The sequence below is a fragment of the Hemicordylus capensis genome, chromosome 3, assembly GCF_027244095.1.
Source record: "Hemicordylus capensis ecotype Gifberg chromosome 3, rHemCap1.1.pri, whole genome shotgun sequence".
NCBI classification, from domain to species: Eukaryota; Metazoa; Chordata; class Lepidosauria; order Squamata; family Cordylidae; genus Hemicordylus; species Hemicordylus capensis.
The window spans coordinates 352,239,294-352,255,894 of NC_069659.1; the positions used below are offsets into that span (position 1 = coordinate 352,239,294).

Here is a 16,601-nt window from a genome sequence, read left to right on the forward strand (position 1 = left end):
GCCCCCATGGCCATGGGGCCACGCCCCCACCCCAACAGCCAGAGAAGCCGAGAAGTACCAGCACTCTGTCCCTGCATGCAGGGGCGTATCTAGGGTGGGGCAGGCAGGGCACGTGCCCTGGGTGCCACTTGAAGGGGGGCGCCATTTTAAATTTTAAAAAAATTAAAAATGGCCACTGAAAACAAAATGGCCACTGCACATGCTCAAATGGTCACTGCGAGGCCCTAGAGGCCAGTGGGGGAGGGGGAACCTTTGCAGACCCCCCCCATGGCCTTTAGGAAGCCCCCTGAAGGGGCTACAGGTAAAAAAAAAATTTAATATAATATAAGTCACTGAACACATTCAATTTGGCACTATGTACAGAGAATCAGGGCTTGTGAATACTGAGCTGAAGCTTATTAACTCGGATTGTATTCATTTGCTCTTACTTTGCTTCTTGTGATAAGTGAGTTAAATGTGATGTCTTAATAATGTGGCTATTAATGGTGAGTTTTTCTTTGAATCAGTGTGAAATCCTTAGTATTAAGGCCCACTGGGAGTTTCTTGCTCTCAGTCTCTCATTTTACCTGTCTTTCTGAAATACTAGAATATATTCCAAGTAGTGACACAGTTTACTCTGCATATCCTTTAATTATTTTCAGAGTATCTGAGAAAAGTCAAATTCTTAATTTATTTATAAAACTTGTGTAATAGTGATGCTAGTAGATGCATAGTAGAGAATTAGACAGGCACTTCTGTTTAGTTTTCCAAGTACACCTCCACATAGTATTTGGGTATTTCATGAGCCCCAGCATACTGAAATATATAGTTTTCCAGCATTTTTTGGTCTGGCTATGTCCACTGCTAAATAGTTTTTGAAAGATTAAAAGATTAGCGAGCTTGACTTGTATTTTTGAGCTGATATTATGGTAAAGTTATCTGAAAGGAGGATGTCAGATGTTTGGACAGGGGGCGCAATTTCAGTGCTTGCCCTAGGCGCTATTTTCCCTAGATACGCCTCTGACTGCATGTCCCCGTCCACTGCACCCCTGCTTCCTCGGGAAGTGGAGGGTGAAATGGCCACTTCCCCACTTCTCCCATGCAGTTAGTTGGGAAGTTCTGTTCAACTGCTCTCTGGCTCAGCTGATGCGTCCTTGCTCTGTACGGCAGCCACTGTTTTCTTTACCGTACAAGCCAATCCCCTTGCTGGCAGTCAAGGCTCTATAGTCAATTTGGCATCCTTGAGCAATGTTAGCCTCACTGTTGTGAAGCACAAGCGCAAAGCTGAAGCATTGCCTACAAAATTCAAGGAGAGCTGTAGCACCACAAAGGCTGTGGGCTTTCTCTTCCCCCCACTTCTCCCCCATAACTAAGAGCTAAAGTCACTTCCTCAGTTAGCACTAATGCTTGCTCAATGGCTGTGTGTGACTGGTGGCTACTGGTGGCTTGTGGATTTGTAACATACCTACTTGGTTGAGAGGCTGCAGAAAAGCTTAACAATTTTTATGTCAGCATAAGCTTAGCAAGCAGACCTAATACTTCACAACACAAAGTTAGTGGGGCATTTATTTTGTTTCTTTTTTCTGCTCTGTGGGATCAGCACAGCCATGAAGACTAGGAACATAGGAAGCTGCCTTCTACTGAGTCAAGCCCTTGGTCCATCTCGCTCAGGATTGTCTACACAGACTGGCAGCAGCTTCTCCAAGGTTGCAGGCAGGCGTCTCTCTCAGCCCTCTCTTGGAGATGCTGCCAGGGAGGGAATTTGGAACCTTCTGCATGCAAGCAGGCAAATGCTCTTCCCAGAGTGGCTCCAGCCCCTGAGGGGAATATCTTCTAGTAGTCTCCCATTCAAATACAAACCAGTGCAGACCCTGCTTAGCAAAGGGGACACTTCACGCTTGCTACCACAAGACCAGCTCTAACAGGCTCCTCCACCTGGCTGGCAGCATCGAACAATGAGAAGGACCAGCCTCACTCCCGGCTCCATCCCCCGCTTTGGCGTCCCATTGTCACAACCCTGACGTTGTCTGTGTGTAATGGATGGTTTGATTCATGGGGCTATTGTAAAACGCTGAATTCACAGCGCAAGGTCAGAGACACAAGCGCGGCTGACATCATCGGGTAGGAAATGAGCCTGCAAGTGTCATACAAAGGGAGTCAACTTGGAGACTGTTCAAGATGCGAAAGTTAGGACGAGGAGAGAACCGATATTATATGAATCCTTGATGAGGCTGGGAATATTGCAGAGACCCAGAGCAATCAGGGCTCCCGGCACCCAGTCTGGAGAGGACAAAAGGACCGCAGGTGATGCGGCAAGGCGGGGAGACGGAACCCCCCAGCAAAGTGAAAGAGGCATGCACAGGCACAGATGTTTGCCAGGTGTTGTCTGGTGGAAACATACCATTGTCCCTTGTTTGCAACGGGAGGTTCAGTCAGCAGGACAAGGTGTGGGGTCCCTCCGGAGCGCTTTGAATTACAGGCATGCACAACCATCTGTGTTGAAAGAGCTTTAAGGAAGCCGACCTGAACAAGAGCAAAGAGAGAGGGAAGGAGGGAGGTGGGGGGTGCCAGTGCCCATGATTTATCTGAAGCATTTCTCCCCCCACTCTTTAAAATGAAGGGCAGCAGACTGGAGAGCAGGCCTTGTGGCAGTGAGCGTGAATTGCCCCCTTTGCCAAGCAGGGTTCACCTTAGGGACATAGGGACATAGGAAACTGCCATATACTGAGTCAGACCATTGGTCTATCTAGCTCAGTATTGTCTTCACAGACTGGCAGCGGCTTCTCCAAGGTTGCAGGCAGGAAGCTCTCTCAGCCCTATCTTGGAGAAGCCATGGAGGGAACTTGGAACCTTCTGCTCTTCCCAAAGCGGCTTCATCCCCTGAGGGGAATCTCTTGCAGTGCTCACACATCAAGTCTCCCATTCAGATGCAACCAGGGTGGACCCCAAGTCATGCTTGCTACCACAAGACCAGCTCTCCTCCCCAAGCACCTTGGTTTGCTTTCGGATGGGGGGGGGGCTAACCATGAGCATTGTCTGCTGTAAGATGTTGCCCTTAGGGCAGGGGTTCCCAACCTGTGGTCCTCCAGATGTTGCTGAACAACAGCTCCCATCATCCCCAGCCCCAATCACTTGTAGCTGGGGATGTTGTAAACCAGCAATATCTGGAGTACCACAGGCTGGGAATCCCTGCCCTAGAGGATGGGGCTGTAGGTCAGCGGCAGAGTGCGTGCTTCCCATGCCAAAGGTCCCAGGTTCCCTGGCAGCATCTTCTTCAGGAAGGGCTGGGAAGGACTCCAGCCTGAAACCTTGGAGAGCTGCTGCCAGTCAGTGTAGACAATCCTCAGCTAGATGGACCAATGGTCTGACTCAGTATACGGCAGCTTTCTATGTTCCTTTTTTAAACGTGCTAGCATAGCCGGGAAATCACTTGATTAGCAAGCCGAAGGTTGCCAGTTCAAATCCATGCTGGTATGTTTCCCAGACTATGGGAAACACCTATATCGGACAGCAGTGATATAGGAAGATACTGAAAGGCATCATCTCAGACTGCATGGGAGATAGCAATGGTAAACCCCTCCTGTATTCTACCAAAGACAACCACTGGGCTCTGTGGCTGCCAGGAGTCGACACTGACTTGACGGCACAACTTTACTTTTACTCACATACAGAGCCATCCACACATACAGAATTGCACCCATGTGCCCACACAAGCGTTGTAGCAGAGATGAGCGATTTACTGGCATCTTTGTTTTCACTAACTGCCCAAGTCACTTTCTCAATAGGCAGAAGTGCTTAGAAGATACTTCGCTCGATGGCTTTTCATGGCTAGTGCATACTAGCGACTAGGATTTGTGACACGTCCCAGCTGCCACCAATGGGGCTGAGAGAAACGTAAACGGGGACAGTCACTATTTTCTCACCCCTGGTCCCTGGCATTTTCTTGCTCTGTTTCCCTTTTGGGGATTCGTTGTGAAAGTTTTCTTAGTGAGAGCAGCTAGAGTTATCATTTTTTAGGGCTCAGCTCCCTCCCCAGGAATTTTAGCACTTCACTCTCCAAGGAGCAGGTTGCTTTGAGCACGGAGCTTTGAGACAACAATAAAGTGTAGGATCTGCAAAACTCTCATGCAAATGCCAAACGTGATTGTACTCACCAAGCTCCGCCAGACTTCCTTCCTTGCACAATCTTACTCTCTGAACACATGTCAGCAGGGACTGTGTGCAATTTTTGCAGCCCCACCTGCTGGCCAGCTCTTGCATTTCAAGAGGAAACCTCCTTCTCCCTCAACAAAAGCTAAGAACATGAGAACATAGGCTTCCTTTTGTCGGCTCTAAATTTCATGGCCATCTGTTTCATGGGATGCCCCCAATTCTAGTGTTGTGAGAGAGGGAGAGAAATGTCTCTCTGTCCACTCTCTCCACTCCATGCATAATTTTATATTATGTCTCCCCTTAGTCGCCTCTTTTCCAAGGTAAAGAGCCCCAGATGCTGCAGCCTAGCCTCATAAGGAAGGTGCTCCAGGCCCCTGATCATCTTGGTTGCCCTCTTCTGCACCTTTTCCAGATGACAAGGGGCACCTTTTACGTGCATATTGCGACGTAACTTCTGTGCACCTGTGCAAGTGCAAAAATGGCCCAAATGCATGGGCCACTATTTCCAACTGCTGTTCTGTCCCACAAGTCCATTTGTGCAGTTTTTGCTCATTTGCATAAATGTATTTCTCTGTTTGTCACAGTGAGGTGACCAGCAGCCATTCAGGGCCAAGAAACCTCTCATCCCCTCCATTGACAGAAGCCCTGTGCGTGCACACACACACACACACACACATACACACAGAGGTTGTTACTCTTTCTTTGCAGCTGTTAACTTAAATAGCCCCCAACGTTACTAACAATAGAAAAATCAATTAAAACCCACACATCAAACGAGCAAAATCCATTACAAATAGCCACAACCCCCCACAGACAAATTCCAGCAGGGCAGCTGTGTTAGTCCGCTGCAGCAAAAGCAACATGTACTGTAGGGCCGTGCTGACCTTGGGACGATCGCTGGTCTCATGGTAGAGCGCAAGGGTGGTCCCCTTTGCCAAGCAGGGTCCACCTTGGTTTGCATTTGGATGGGAGGCTACATGTCAGTGCTGTAAGATATTCCCCCTTCGGGCAGGACTACCTAACTGTGGCCCCCCTGCTGCTTTTGGACTGCAGATCCCAGCATCCCCTGCCACAATGTCCAGTAGTCAGGGGACGATGGGATTTGTAGCCCAGCATCATTTTAACTTCATTTGAAAATATTGTTTAAAGGTTTTTAATTCTTTTTATGTTTTAACTTTTTGTTGTCATTTATTTTAACCAATGTTTTAATTTGTCATTTATTTGTTTTAACTAATGTTTTAACTTTTTTGTTGTTGTTGTAAACCGCCCAGAGATGTAAGTTTTGGGCAATAGAAAAATATGTTAAATAAATAAATAAATAAATAAAATCTTTAGGAGGGCGGAAGTTGAGAAGCCCTGCCTTAGGGGACAGGGCGTAGCTCAGAGGTAGAGCATCTGCTTTGCATGCAGAAGGTCTTGGGTTCAATCTCAGGCAGCATCTGCAGATAGGACTGGGAAAGACTCCTGCCTGAAACCGTGGCGAGCCGCTGCCAGTCAGTGAACAGTACTGAGCTAGAAAGATCACTGGCCTCTCTCTGACTCATCATACAGCTGCTTCCTGTGTTCCTACTTCTGTGTAGGCTGAAGGTGTTTACTGGGAGGAGCCGCGTTGCATCCATTGCCTTGGGGGTTCCCAAGTTGGGCCCCCAGATGTAGTTGGATGAAAACTCCCATCATCCCCAGCCACAGTGCCATTCTGACTGTGGAAAATGGGAGTTGTAGTCCAAACACATCAGGGGATCCAATCTTAGGAATCCCTGCATTAAACTACCGACACTGTGCTGCCCTTTCTGATGGCGTCCCCAAACCTGCCAAGTGGGACAGCTTGGTTCACCCAGCTCAACATTCGGGATGGCCTTGAAAGGACTGCCGAAGGGTTTTCAGGCTCTCCTGCACGGCCTTAAGGACTAGAAACTTACTAGTTTCGAGTGGTTCCTAATTGAAGGTTTCAGTCGAAGTACTTCTCATACTGAATTTAGATCCCGCTAGTGATTTAGCTTTGGCTGGAGATCCCCACCAGTTAGGAACATAGGGAGCTGCCATGCTGAGTCAGACCATTGGTCCAGCTAGCTCAGGATTGTTTACCCCAACTGGCAGCAGCAGCAGCAGCTCTCCAAGGTTTCAGTCAGGAGTGTTTCCCGTTCCAGGGATTGTGTGGTGCCATCATGGAGTCACAGAAGAGACATGGTTCTGTTTACAGTCAAAGGGACATAGGAAGCTGCCTTCTACTGAGTCAGACCATTGGTCCATCTAGCTGAGAATTGTCTGCACTGACTGGCAGCAGCTTCTCCAAGGTTTCAGGCAGGAGTCTCTCCTCTCAGTCCTACCTGGAGATGCTGCCAGGAATGGAACTTGGGACCGTCTGCATGCAAACCTAAGTGCTCTATCACCGAGCTACGGCCCCATCGCCTAAGGGGAATATCTTACAAGGCTCATATTTATTTTGTTTTGTTTTCACATTTCCCCTGCCCCCCACACTTCCTCCTTGGAGCCCAGAGTGGTATACATGGTTATGTTTCTCCTCACAATAACCCTGTGAGGTAGGTTAGGCTGAGAGAGAAGTGGCTGGCCCAGAGTCACCCAGTGAGTTTCATGGCTGAAGGGGGATTTGAACCCGGTCTTAGTCCAGCACTCTAACCACTACATCACACTGGCTCATATGTAGTCACCCATCCAAATGCAAACCAAGGTAGACTCTTCTTAGCAAAGGGGATAATCCATGCTCATGGCCAGCTCTTCTCCTGCAATCATGGTTGCCAAGTGCTATCCCTCCCAAGGTGCCTGGGCCCCTTTGAAGTCTCCAGGGCCTCATTTCCAGCACTCAGAAGATGAAAGCCAGAGAGGCCCCGGCGATCTGAATCCATCAATTATTTCAGTGCTTCCGACTGGGCTGGTGATTGATTCTTCCCTGGCAACAGTGGCGGCAGCACCATTAGCTGATTGTTTCTTGACAGGGGAGCCTTTTGTTTGAATGGCATCTGGCTGCAGGGAAGAGGAGGGGTGGACTGGACTGGAGGGGAAGGAAGGAGTCCAGCGGGGTCTGCTTGCTTCAAACATTTGGCTTGAGATCCCCACCAGTTAGGAACATAGGAAGCTGCCCTGCTGAGTCAGAACATTGGTCCATCTAGCTCAGGACTGTTTACCCCGACTGGCAGCGGCAGCAGCTCTCCAAGGTATTGGGCAGGAGTCGTTCCCATCCCAGGGATTGAATCTGGGACCTTCTGCTTGCACGACTGATTGACTGACTGACTGATTGATTGATTGATTGATTGATAAAGTGCCGTCAGGTCGGTGTCCACTCTCAGCGACCACATGGATAGATTCTCTCCAGGATGATCGGTCTTCAACTTGGCCTTGAAGGTCTCTCAGGGGTGCATTCATGGCTGTTGTAATCAAGTCCGTCCACCTTGCTGCTGGCCGTCCTCTTCTTCTCTCTCCTTCAACTTTCCCCAGCATTATGGACTTCTCAAGGGAGCTGGGTCTTCACATAATGTGTCCAAAATATAATCGTTTTGAGCCTTGGCCATTTGTGCCTCGAGTGAAAATCCTAGATTGATTTGTTCTGTGATCCGTTTGTTGGTTTTCCTGGCTATCCATGGTCTCCTCAAAAGTCTTTTCCAGCACTTGAATCCAGAAGCGTCAATGCTTTTTCTGTCTTGCTTCTTCAAAGTCCAGCTTTCGCATCCATAGAGTATCAACGGGGAAAACCATGGTCTGAACCATTCTAATCTTTGTCGGTGTAGACACGTCACGGCCTCTAAATATCCTTTCCAAGGCCTTCATTGCAGCCCTACCAAATGCTAGTCTGCAGTGTATTTCTTGTTGCTTATTGAGCCCCAGCCCCACCCCTAGTTTGTGTGTTCACACACTCACCCACCCAAACGCACATTCCAGTGCAATTTTTTTTTTTGCTAGAAGTGAAGACTTATTGGTACAAACAGGCGGCCTCTGCATCAGGCAAGGTGGAGTGGAGTTGCCTCCAGCGGCAGATTACTGGGGCGCCAGTGAGGCGATTATGTCCTCCTGCACTTCACTTTTTTAAAAAGTGGGGGGAGAGGGGGGAGGACGCACACAAGTGGGGAGGCATCCGGTGCCCTGCCTCAGGCACACAGAGATCCAGAGCCAGCACTGGGTACAAATGACCCTACAAAGAGGATAAAGGGAACCAGAAGAATGGAATAGAATTCCAGCTCTGAATATTAAAACACACACACATTGTGAAGAACTGGTGGAGGTGGTGGTTGTGGTGGTGGTGATAGTTAATCATAATAAATGAACTTTATTGGTTAGCCGCCCCATAACAGAGTGGCCTCTGGGAGACTCACAACACAGCATTGAAAGGCATCCAGTGAAAACACATAAAACATGACAAACCGATCACAACACAAAACAAAAACAAATGACCCCTGCTAACCTGGCAAAGAGGCACCTTTTAACGTGGTGATTCTCTTGATTTAGCAGGGGGAGAGTTACTGGCCCTATCCGTCCCCAGCTCAGTACTTCCAGTGACTGTTGCTGGTGTCTGTCTTGTGTTTCTTTTAGATTGTGAGCCCTTTGGGGACAGGGGTCCATCTTATTTATTTATTATTTCTCTGTGTAAATGGCCCTGAGCCATTTTTGGAAGGGCAGTATAGAACTCAAATAAATAAATAAATAAATTCCGTGCGAAACATTTTAAAAACCTTTTGTTAAAATCAGTTTTAAAATTCATTTTGAAAAGTCTGAATGAACAGAAAGGTCTTCACCTGGTGTCTAAAAGAGCAATGTGATGGCGCCAGGTAAGCCTCACTTGGTTTATTCCATAAAGAGGGTGCCACCACTGAAAAGGCCAGTCTCTGTGCATGCACAGTCTCTGAGCATACACAAAGAACCTTTCCCTATGTATTCTCCTAACGCTATTTGATGGTGGACCACTCTGCCATGTGCAGTGGTGGGTTCTCCTTTGTTGGAGACACTTGGAGTAAAGAACTGGTAGCTTCTGAGCATGTGCAGAGTTCCTTCTTCTATGCACTGATATTATTGGCCCTTATGGAAAACCAGCCCACTCTATGCTGCTGGTGGTGTCCAAAAATCATCAACTGCCTCTTGCAGATTAACCCGAAATGATGACGGGCCAAATCTAGCCCTCCATTTCCCCCTCAGATTATGATTATAAAACGTATTGTCACCCTGTGCCTATTACGCTTCATTTCTCACAGTTATCTGGGCCTTTCAGAGAATAGCTGAGCCTTTAACAGCACACTATTTAAAATGGGAATTTGGATGCAAGCTGGGAGGTGTGGCTTCCCGGGCAGTGTAAGCTCCAACCCGCACTTTCCTTAGAAATTAAGCCCCAAAGCCAGAGTGATCTTTGCCTTCTCTGCTAAAAAAACCTACGGCGCGGTTCGCCCAGCCCGAATCGGCCCCATCTCACCGCAGACCCCGATGCGAGCTGTATTGTTGCCTCCCACAATCGGCGGAGAGGAAGCGAGAGATTGGAACGCAGGAAATGAAAAGATCTCCGAGACAAGGGAGGGGCAAGGGGCACCCAGAGACGTGCAGCAAAGGCACAGGGAGATGGCAACATGCCCAGAGGAAGTGCCGGCCCAGGCCTGAGAACGTGGCCTCCATCTCCGGTCAGTGAGGGGCCACCTCCATGGCCACATCCCATGTGCAGATCTGCCCCTTGCTCCCACCTTAGAACAGACCCTGCACCCAAAGATCTCTCTGACTGACTCCACTAGCTAAAACTGCCTCTCATAGATTTCCCTGTAGGGACTGCTCAGCTTGGCCAAATTTTTGAAAGCAAGTTCCTAGTCCTTATGACTGCAGAGGGGGCTTGAAATCTCATGCCACAATAAACCACTTTGTTGTCTCGAAGATCTTACCTGCAAAAAAGCAACTTGCCATCTCTCCACTTCAGCCCTGGCAGGGCTTTAATAGGTTTCTTTAATAGCTGCATGGCATGCAGAAATTCAGCATACAAAGCTCTTCCTTTTTTTCATCTCTAAGCTGCGGAAAGCTGTATCAGTTAAATTTCTGTTTGCCATACTGCTGTTGATGGCATATGGACATTGTCCTGGGGTGCGAGGAAGATGGCAATGATTTTAAAAGAACTGCACTGGCTGCCAATACATTTCTGAGAGAAATACAAAGTGCTGATTATTACCTATAAAGCCCATAACGCCTTGGGTCCAGAGTACTTAAGAGAGCGCCTTCTCTGTCGTAAACCCTGTCACCTATTAAGATCATCTGGAGAGGTCCGGTTATGGTTGCCACCAGCTCGTTTAGTGGCGGCTCGAGGCCAGGCCTTCTCTGTGGCTGCTCCAAGGCTTTGGAACATGCTCCCTGTCAAAATAAGAGCATCTCCATCTCTGATTGCTTTTAGGAAGACCCTCAAGGCACACCTGTTGTCTCAGGCTTTTAACTGAAATTCATTATAAACTGTTTAATTCTTCTTATCCTATTAGACTGAACTTTTTTCATTCCATGAAATAGTTTTAATTGTTTTTACTCTGTTGTATCTTTGTTGTGTTTTGAATTGTGTACACTGCCTAGAGATACACATATCAGGCTATATATAAATAGGATGGATAAACAAACAAAAACCAAACTCAAGGCATGGCTTTCTGGATATCGTTTTCAGTTTGCTCAGACTTTTCCATAGAGCAGGTTAACAACAGGTTTAGTGCAAGGGTTCTTAACCTGGGGTCCATGGACCCCTGGGGATCTGTGGGGTGGGCCCAGGTAGTCCATAAGACATCTTTGATGCATTAAATATAATTTGTATTCTTCTGGTGAGCCAGAATCAAGTTCTTGAAAATAACTAGGAACATAGGAAGCTGCCATATACTGAGTCTGACCCTTGGTCCATCTCACTCAGTATTGTCTGCACAGACTGGCAGCGGCTTCTCCAAGGTGGCAGGCAGAAATCTCTTTCGGCCCTATCTTGGAGATGCTGCCAGGGAGGGAACTTGGAACCTAGATTCTCTTCCCAGAGTAGCTCCATCCCCTAAGGGGAATCTCTTACAGTGCTCACACTTCTAGTCTCCCTTTCATATGCAACCAGGGCAGACCCTGCTTAGCTAAGGGGACAAGGCATGCTTGCTACCACAAGACCAGCTCTATTTTTGCTCTCTCTTTTTTAAATCAGAGCCTTATGAAAATATATAAAGGGGGGGTGCCCATGGGTAATTCTTGAGGATCTGGTGATTCTGCGGGTACAAAAAGGTCAAGACCCTCCTGGTTGAGTGGATTCTCCATCCACACCATCTCAATACTGTATGAAGGAAGAGGAGCGCTCATATCTGAACTTTCAGACTGACATCACACATACCTCCTTATTACCACCCCGGTCAGCATCAAACTGGAAGTGTGCACTTAAAGTGGCACTTTTAAACATGAGTAAAGGAGGTCCTTATTTGCGCCTCCGGAGCCCTGCTGCTTTCCCAAGCGTGGCACTGAGCCCTTCAGAGGTTTGCATGTGGTCATGGGGCTTCTCCTAGCTGCCTGCGCATGGCAGCAGGACGCACATGTGCCTCCCTCTGCCACACGGAGGCTGCTGGGTGTAGCCTCGCGGCCACGCACAGGCACCTGAGCGACACAGCACCACACCCAGAAAAGCAGCCGAGCAGCAAAGGAGCAGGTAAGGGCCGCCTGCTTTACTCATGCTCAAAGGCACCACTCCCCACCCCGCCAAAATGCTTCGACGGGCTGCACCAAATCAATTTGTGCATCTCCCTACCCTCCTCTGCCTGCCAGGTCCTCTTCACCACAGTTGGCAGGGTGTGGACGGGCCAAATGATTCAAGGGTAGATGGTCAGAAGAAGCCACAGATGACAGTCAGTCTCCCACTGCTGTATAGTTCTAAAGGTATTGAGCGAATCTCTGGGTGGCAATCTGACAACCATCTAACCTAAAAGGAAACTTCGTTTCTGTCCAGGCTAAGCACCTGATGCAGATTTTCTCTCTCTCTCCATATTGACAGATTGATCAAGATGGGTTGACATTATCCGAGCGAACCCTCTACCTGGGGCAGGATGAGGAAAGCGAAAAGGTAAGAGGAACCTCTCTGTGCATAGATCCCCAGGTATAATACTCTCTTCTCCATCCCTTGCATTCTATTTTTGCAAGTGGCAGCATCTCGAAGGGATTCCTGGGGATGTTGCCCTTGCTCTCATACCACCAAGTCTGCTCTGTCCCTAGCCATAGAAAAAGCAATTTTGGAATCTCTGTTCCACTGAGTGAGACAGCTGTTACTTCATCTCCACAACTGTTCAAAACTCTGGGTCAACAAAGGGGTTTGCTGTGTAAACGTGTCCTTCGACTTAGGGCTTCCCAGGCTTGAGTCCCTAGAGGTTGTTGGACTACAACCCATCATCCCCTGCTGCAATTGCAGCAGGGGATGATGGGAGCTGAAGTCCAACATCCTTTGAGGACCCAAGCTTGGGAAGCTTTGCTTCAACCTACTCATCTTGCCTAGCAGTTTGCACCATTCAATTGCTCTGTCCCTCTTCAGATTTTGGCTGCCTACCGGGGATTCATGGAACGACTGTTGGGCCTGTTGGGGGCAGAGGATGTGGAACAGAAAGCCAGTGAGATCCTGCAGCTGGAACAGAGGTTGGCCAACGTGAGTGTCTTGTCTGCCTCACCCTTTGACTATATCAATTCATGTTATGAAGACTGGGCCTCCCTGGCCACAGAAATTAGGAATAAGGCCCAGTGGCCATGCATGGAAGGACCTCAGTGTAACTTTGCAAGGTCTCTGGTGGCAACTCTTTATCATAGCCCTGGCCCCCAATATCAGAGCTCACCGGAGCACTAGGTAGACATTGCATTGTGCCTGCGTTCATCTATCTGTACACTGGTACATATTTGTGTGTAAATGACCGTACCTGCATTCATTTTAAAAGTAAACCTGGGAATAGGCCACCTGAAATGCAGGATGCAGATAGGGAGTGCACTGTTGTACCTGCATTTGACACAACATGTGAATCACTGTTCCTCATACCGATCTATCCCTGTGTACACTGCACATAGATTGTACAAGTGCTGGACATAATGTACGAAGAGGGCTAAGTGAGGGGTGCTAATTACCAAGTCCCCTGTGGGAGCTTTGCAAGCCTGCCTGCTTCTTGTTCCCTTCTGCTCCAAATCTCTCCCGTATGCACATGTTGGAACGCAGTGAATTTTAAAAGGGGGAAGGGACAGTGTTGTCATCCCAGTTTTAAGCTGCATGAGGAAATTCTCATACACAGGGCTCAGGAAATCCACTAGTCTACTTGTCTGTAACGAGTGAAAAATGATGCCTGGTGAATGAAAAAAATCCTGACGAGTAATGTACCAACATAGCTTGACAAGTAACATTTTTGTCTGGCTGGTGAACAGAGCCAACATTTCTTGACCCCTGCTCAGAGGTTTTCAGATTTGCTGCAGACCTCAGAAACTTCCAAGATCTCAGTATCTGCATTTAGTATGTGGTATCTATTGGAAATTATGAGGGCATTTTCAAAGCTGGAGTGTTATATTTCCATGTTTGAGCAAGTTGTGGGCATATTCACACTGGAGGCTTAGCCAAATTTAACAGCCTTTTCCTCTCCCCAGGAACCCTGGGAATTGTGGTTCCATGGAGAAGGGCCTGGGATCTCTACCAAGCATTCTAAACACTTTGCCATACTACAGTTCCCATGATTCTTTGGGGGGAGCCATAATTGTTGAAGTCAAAACTAGTTAGCTGTGTACACAGAATAGTGTGTGGCAGAGAAAACAAAGAGAATACACTGAAAACTTCTTAACAGGTTGTACTTTGGGTTGCAAGAGGAGGAGGAAAAATGGAAAGTAATTGTTGGATTCCTCTTCTCTTAAGCGGAGAAACGGAGCTCAAGATGGATTTTTGCTGTGACTTGACAAGGGAGGAGTCCAATATTCTAATTAGCACAGAAATGAATTCTTGCTCAAAAAAATCTAATTTCCAAAGTCACTGGCTGACATACAGAGCAATGACACACTAGTACAATGAGAGAGCAGCCTAACAGAACTTCCCAATTAATCATGGTTTGTGCACATCCCTATCATCAGTTGGCAGTGAAAGGGTGTCTCTTCTGGTTCTGCATGCTCTCAAGATTTGAAGCTGTGTAACATCAGAGAGTCTACTTTTACAGGGTTTAGAATATTGCAGTTAATTTTATCTGCCCAAGTCTGGGCGTACCTGGTAAAGTGCAGTGGGAAGGCAACAATTTTCAGTGCCCTCCCTTTCCCCAGGAAGCCCTCTGTGCCACCCTAAATTATGTCCCAGCAGCCGTTGGGGACTTATTTCCAGGTGGCACAGAGAGCTTCCTGGGGAAGGAAAGGGCATCAAAACGTCCTCCTTCCCCACTGCACCAGTGCAGTTAGTTGGGAAGCTTTGTTAGGCTGCTCTCTCGCTGCACTGGGGCACCCATGCTCTCCATCTCAGCCATGGGATTCCAAATGTGTGCAGTGGGAACTCTGCTCCCCCTTGGCAATATGGGCCAGCAGGGATGTTGTGCACATGTTGGTTCCCTGCCTTGGTGCGAGCTGTGGCCAAAAGGTCTTTTCACCCATTTCCTCCTCACCCCTTCCACAGATCACAGTCTCCGAGTACGATGACCTGCGGAGGGACATCAACTCCATGTACAACAAGGTGACCTTGGGAGAGCTCCAGCGCATCACACCAAACGTAAGCTCTGGGGTTTGGGACCTGCCAGCTCACCCCGTGAACACAGCAGCTGGCAAAAACAGGAGAGGAATTGTGTCCTCAGTGGGCCGTCATACAAGGCTGCTGCCTGCAGTGGTCAGCTGGGTGGGTCACATATTGTGCAGTTCTGGTCTAAGGCTGTGCTCCTGTTGAAAGGGAGCCCTCTGCAGCTATTTGGAATGCTGCTCTTATCTCAGGGGTCTCAATCTGTGGCCATCCAGCTGATGCTGGACTGGACTGCAATTCCCATCCTCCCCAATCACAATGGCCAGTTGCCAGGGGTTGATGGGATTTTTTAGACAACTACTGCAGTTTGAGACCCCTGTTTTATACGCAGTTCCATAGCCCCACCCCCCTCCCACCAAGAGCTCATGCTCCCCTGGGTCGTAGCTCCTCCCCTTTCCTTGTCATTTGCAGCTGCCTTACACGGAGTCAGATCATTAGTCTGTCTGGCTCAGTATAGTCTATTCCAGGGCTGCTCAACTTTGGCCTTTCTGCAGATGTTGGCCTACAACTCCCATAACTGGTGTGGAACCAGTGTGGCATAGTGGTTAGAGAGTTGGACTAGGACCAGGGAGACCTGATGTTGTAAACCTGTCAGGCTAATCTAGAGTTATATATCAGCAGATGGAGCGTGAAGGAGGCAAAGGGTCAAAAGGAGAATGTCAGAGCCAAGCAGTAAGCAATGTCCAAACCACAGCCAGTCTGAGTCATTCCAATATCCAGTCGGTCAAACCAAGTCCAAGTCAAATTCCACAAACAGAGTCCAAACGGTCCGGAGTCAAAGCACAGTCAAAACAAGCAGGAACACAGCTGGGTAGCTCACCAAAGAACGACGTTGCTACCAGCAATGTGGTTGAGGTACAGCCCTCTTAAATAGGCTGAAGCCATGTGCACTCAATCATGGGTCCCTGACTCAGCCACTCTTCTTGTTAGTCGAGCTGTTCTGCATGTGCATCTCCTTATCTCCTCCTATCTCTTCGACTGATGCCTCTCTACAGCTGAGATTGGCTGTATCTCCTCCACAGGAGCTGTCGTACTAGGCTCTGTTTCTTTTTCAATGTCCCGTGAGTCGGTCCCGTTTGCCTCTGCAACTTCTTGCCTTTGAGGTTGCTGCACTCCCTCCTCCGCTGTCACACTGCCTGTCTCCTCCTCATCCTCGGAGTCCAACAGCATGCCCATGACACCTGAGTTCAAATCCCCACTCAGCCAAGAAACTCACTGGGTGGCTCTGGGCCAGTCACGCATCTCTCAGCCTAACCTACCTCACAGGGTTGTTGTGAGGATAAACATAACCATGTACACCACTCTGAGCTCCTTGGAGGAAGAGCAAGATAGAAATGAAATAAGTAAGTAAATAAATAAACCCCCCTGGCTATTGACCACTGTGGCTGGGGATGATGGAATTGTAGTACAAAAACAGTGCGGGGGGGGGGGGGAGCGCCTAAGTTGAGCAGGCCTGATCTACACTGACTGACAATGGCCCTCCAGAGTTTCAGGCAGGGGTCTCCTTATTTGGAGAGACTGGGGATTTGAATCTGGGTCCTTCTGCATGCAAAGCCTGTGCCCTATGACCGAGCTGCAGGCCTACCCAAAGGGGCTTTCTGCAAGTAGGTTTGAATTTGGCTTCCAGGCAAGGACCCAGTTGCTGGCTAATTGCACATGAGAAGTGAGAACAAAAATGGAGAGCCAGTGTGGTGTCGGCTAACATGTAGGGCTAGGAACAGGGAGGTCTGGATTCAAATCTCCATTCAGCCACGATGTCCACTGGGAGACT

At 48.4% G+C, this 16,601-nt stretch overlaps 1 protein-coding gene across 5 annotated transcripts in view; it reads left to right on the top strand.

Moving 5' to 3' along the window:
- Positions 1-16,601, top strand: part of ECEL1 (endothelin converting enzyme like 1) — a 139,266-nt gene that overhangs the window by 83,202 nt on the left and 39,463 nt on the right. For all 5 annotated transcript variants that reach the window (XM_053304425.1, XM_053304426.1, XM_053304424.1 and 2 more), the window contains exons 3-5: positions 12,098-12,166; positions 12,629-12,739; positions 14,714-14,806. In XM_053304425.1, coding sequence (XP_053160400.1) covers positions 12,098-12,166; positions 12,629-12,739; positions 14,714-14,806 — 273 coding nt within the window. The remainder of the gene's footprint in view (positions 1-12,097; positions 12,167-12,628; positions 12,740-14,713; positions 14,807-16,601) is intronic.